Source organism: Etheostoma cragini, chromosome 22 (genome assembly GCF_013103735.1).
Source record: "Etheostoma cragini isolate CJK2018 chromosome 22, CSU_Ecrag_1.0, whole genome shotgun sequence".
Classification (NCBI taxonomy): domain Eukaryota; kingdom Metazoa; phylum Chordata; class Actinopteri; order Perciformes; family Percidae; genus Etheostoma; species Etheostoma cragini.
In genome coordinates, this window is record NC_048428.1 from 21,842,832 (window position 1) to 21,847,761 (window position 4,930).

The 4,930-nt window shown below is 38.4% G+C and overlaps 1 protein-coding gene across 1 annotated transcript in view; it reads left to right on the plus strand.

Annotated features, from left to right (window-relative positions):
• Positions 1 to 4,109, plus strand: part of LOC117938290 (eukaryotic translation initiation factor 5A-2-like) — a 5,644-nt gene extending 1,535 nt beyond the window's left edge. Inside the window, exons 2-4 of the mRNA XM_034862813.1 lie at positions 8 to 195; positions 1,583 to 1,726; positions 3,921 to 4,109. Coding sequence (XP_034718704.1) covers positions 8 to 195; positions 1,583 to 1,726; positions 3,921 to 4,109 — 521 coding nt within the window. The remainder of the gene's footprint in view (positions 1 to 7; positions 196 to 1,582; positions 1,727 to 3,920) is intronic.
• Positions 4,110 to 4,930: the final 821 nt, after the last annotated feature.

Sequence of the window (4,930 nt, forward strand, 5' to 3'; positions counted from 1 at the left end):
GTCCAAGCTGGCACAGGGGTCGCTACCCGGGGGTTCTCAGGTTACAGACCGGTCTGGTCCAAGCTGGCACAGGGGTCGCTACCCGAGGGTTCTCCGTTTAAGGACTATCCTGGTCCAAGCTGGCACAGGGGTCGCTACCCGGGGGTTCTCCGGTTACAGACCAGTCTGGTCCAAGTTGGCACAGGTGTCGCTTCAGTAAAGCCAAGTCCTCCTTATCTTTTTATTCAAACACCAGCGTGCTCGCTCCTGCTTGTACTTTGCCCCTGTGTGGGACTTGGTCTCAATAAATAGAAGAAGTAAGATTACAGCTGTACGTTTTTACCGTTTTCATAACTTAAACCCTGAATAAATACGTAACGTCGGGCTGATATTGATGATTGTGCAGTTGAAGCTGCGATGACTACTGTGCACAGTCACTGTTGATTTATGACCCGGTGTAGATAACTCCTGCAGATGTTACCTAAAAATCCCCCATGCCGTCGTTTAACACTCCTGTTGTCCTCGGGTCAATTTGACCCGTTTACAAAAACTTTCAGTATCAGAACTGTGACAAAAGAACGTTGAAAAAAGTGACAAATGATGGGGGGAAAACTACAAAAACACAGTGAAAAGAAATCAACAAAATATTCTTTGACAAAAGAATGACACAAAAAAACATCAAAAAAATTGGAGAATGTGACTTTTTTTTAATTGACAAAAACGTCATTGAAAATCTGAACAATGACAAAGTACATCAAATTTTGAAAGGCGACATTTTTTTGAATGACAAAAACATAATTAAAAAAGTGACAAATGTTGGGAAAAAAACAACAAAAACAGTGAAAAAAATTCAACAAATTTTAATGTTTAATGTTAAAGTGACAAAAAATCTGAAAAAATGACAAATTTCAAAAAGTAGACTTTTTTTGTTCTTGACAAACATAAAAAAGTGACTAATGTTGGGGAAAAAACGCAAATCAACAAAAACATTATTTTTTTAATGCTGAAAAAGTGACAAAAAATCGGGAAAATGAAAAACATAACAAAAATCAGAAAAAAATGACGAACACAATTAAAAAAGAGACAAATGTTGGGAAAAACTACTAAAACACAGTGAAAATAAATCAGCAAAAACATTCTTTTTTTTTAATGCTGAAAAAGTGACAAAAAAATCAACAAATTTGGAAAAAGCAACTTTTTGGTTGACAAACATTTTAAAGTGACTAATGTTGGGAAGAAAACACAAATCAACAAAAACATTATTATTTTTAATGCTGAAGTGACAAAAAATCTGAGACAAAAAAATCAGAATTTTGAAAATAGAACTTTTTTTTTTATTGACAACTTCATTTAAAAAAGTGATTAAAATCAACAAAAGTCGGGAAAATTGTAGAAAAAGAACACGATGAAATTTCAACCCAGAAAAAAACATTTGGTCGACGGGAAGACAACACGACGGTTAATGTCCCAGTTGGACCTCGTTCCTGCTTCGATGCCCTAATCCACCGGAGGTCTCGAATGTTGTCATTTTGGGATCTGCACGCTGAGTGTTACCTTTTGTCACCTGCACAGGTAAACTCCCGACAGGTCTCTGTAACACCAGACGCTCTTTTGTAATAATCCACCCCGTTTTGTTCTGCAGGTTAACCTGGTGGGTATCGACATCTTCACCAACAAGAAGCATGAAGATATGTGCCCCTCCACCCACAACATGGACGTCCCCCACATCAAGAGGATAGACTACCAGGTACGCAGGCACGTCTAACGACTCCTGGGACTCTCGTCGCACACATGCACACGCGTGTCGCACACAGCTGACCCACGATGTCAAAACTCTGGTAGCCAACACGTGGCCGCCGTTGCCTTTCTAATGCACAAAACTGCATGAGCCAGAAATGAGGAGAGACCTTTCCGATGCATCGGATATCTGCTCAGGAAATACAAAGATGTCGCTTTTGACCGTCCTCCTCCAACGTGAATGTTTTTTTTTTTTTTTTTTTAAGGATTACTTTGGGGTGTTTTCCCCATTTTTTTTTATGCTTAAAAAAAGACCCAAAAAAATGACCATCAGCAAATTTGGGAAAGGCGACTTTTTATGTTCTTTACAAAAACATAATTAAAAAGTGACAAATGTTTGGAAAAAAAATACAAAAACAGTGAAAACTAATAAACAAAAATATTCTTTTTTTTTAATGCTGAAAAAGTGCCCCAAAAAATCGGAAAAGGGGATTATTATCTTTTTTTAATTGACAATAACATAATTAAAAAGGGACAAATGTTGGGAAAAAACTACAAAAACACTGAAAAGAAATCAACGAAAACATTCTTTTACCTAATGCACGAAGTTTCCCGAAACTGCATGAGGCAGAAAATTACAAAAACACTGAAAAGAAATCAACGAAAACATTACTTTAGCTAACACACAAAGTTTCCCGAAACTGCATGAGCCAGAAATGAGGAGAAACCTTTCCGATGCATCGAATATCTGCTCAGGAAACACAAAGATGTCGCTTTTGACCATCCTCTTCCAATGTGAATGGGATTTCTTTTTTTTTTAAGGATTACTTTGGGGTGTTTTCCCCATTTTTTTATGCTTAAAAAAAATGACAAAATAATCTGGAAAAAATTGACCATCAACAAATTTGGAAAAGGCGACTTTTTATGTTCTTTACAAAAACATAATTAAAAAGTGACAAATGTTTGGGAAAAAACTACAAACCTGTGAAAACTAATAAACAAAAATATTCTTTTTTTTTTAATGCTGAAAAAGTGCCCCAAAAAATCGGAAAAGGTGATTATTATTTATTTTTTTATTGACAATAACATAATTAAAACGTGACAAATGTTGGGAAAAAAACTACAAAAACACTGAAAAGAAGTCAACAAAAACATTCTTTTATCACTAAAAAAGTGACCCAAAAAAATGACGAACAAATTTGGAAAAGGCGACTTTTTATTTTATTTACAAAAACATAATTAAGTGACAAATGTTTGGAAAAAACTACAAAAACAGTGAAAACTAATAAACAAAAATATTCATTCAACAAATATCACATTTTCAGATTTTTCTTTTTTTTATTTTTGCTGAAAAGTGACAAAAAAAATCGGAAAATTTGACTTTTTTTCTTTCTGTCGCAGCCATTTTCTCACTCGTCTCTCAAAAATAAATAAACAAACGCACATGTATGCCTGGTTGATTGACATGATTTTCAGCAAACCACGGTACATTTTGGTGGTCACGTGGCCCGCCTCCTGTGTATTTGAACCAATGACATGTCACGTCATGTAAAGACGGACCAATACAAAATACTGCTCCACGCAGCAGCCGGCAGTGTCACTCGAGCCGTTTACCGTTCACATGCAGCCATGCACATACGGTTACATACGGTAACATATTTATGTCCCACGTCTTAATATGAAAGCCGACTAATGTCCCGCGTCTTAATCTGAAAGACGACTAATGTCCCGCGTCTTAATATGAAAGACAAATAATGTCCCGCGTCTTAATCTGAAGGACGACTAATGTCCCGCGTCTTAATCTGAAAGCCGACTAATGTCCCGCGTCTTAATCTGAAAGCCGAATAATGTCCCGCGTCTTAATATGAAAGCCAAATAATGTCCTGCGTTTTAATATGAAAGCCGAATAATGTCCCGCGTCTTAATATGAAAGCAGACTAATGTCCCGCGTCTTAATCTGAAAGCAGACTAAGGTCCCCCGTCTTAATATGAAAGCAGACTAAGGTCCCCCGTCTTAATCTGAAAGCCGACTAATGTCCCGCGTCTTAATCTGAAAGCCGACTAATGTCCCGCGTCTTAATCTGAGAGCCGACTAATGTCCCGCGTCTTAATCTGAGAGCCGAATAATGTCCATTCCTTTGCATGTGAACTTCCTCGGTGTTGTGTTGCGGTTCGTGTGCGTGACTGTTTTGTCCCCTTCCCAGTTGGTTAACATCGCTGAAGGCTACATGACCTTGATGAGCGACAACGGAGACATCAGGGAGGACCTGCGTGTCCCCGAGACCGAAGTCGGAAAGGAGATCGAGACAAAGTTTGAAGCCGGCGATGAGTTCATGGTAAGCGTAATGGCCCGGGGCGTCCTAATTACTGGATGCTGGTCTGTTTCCACCTGATGAAACATGTATGGAAGGATTGTTGATAGAGCCCGACCGATAAAGGATTTAAGGCCGACATCCATGCAAATATTCGATTTAAAAATTATATAAATCGTATTAACTTATTTGTATATTTTTTAAATGTTTTACTTATTTTTAAATTATTTTTTTATATACATTTACTTAAATTTTTTCATACATCTTTATATTTTTATTAAATGTTTTTATTGTCACAAGAAAGCCGAGGAACATCAAAATATGTTAAAGTCTAAAAATGCAAAAAAAAAGAGTCCCTTTGAACACATAAACATCAAAGCGTTGCCAACAGGGACGTTGTGGATGGGCCAGCACCTAAAACGTGGTTAAAGGGTGTTTAGTAATTTTTAAAAATTTAAATATTTTAAATACTGGTCATTTTATATACCGATAGTTTGGGAAATGCCTAATATCGGCCCGCCGATGCATCGATCTGGCTCTGACATTGAGTGTCGCAAGACAGCAGGCGGAGCTGTCTAATTCCTGGGCTGATACCCAGGAATTACACGCCTGATACCAGGAACTCTAACATGTAAAGGACCATGGGGCAAATTCTTGATGTTGGAGACAGGAATGGCGTCTTGGGGCAATGCGTGCGTGTGGGTCTGGGTCTGGGTCCGGGTCTGGGTCTGGTGTAATTTGGTGGGTGGTGTTCCCGCTCCGCTGACAGCAGACGGGGTTCAGGACTGAAGTAGACCGGACCGTCGTCACGGGGGAAATGTGAGGAGCTGCTAGTGTAACGGTTCAGATGATTAACTTGTATGTCTCTCTCTCTCTCTCTCTCTCTCTCTCTCTCTCTCTCT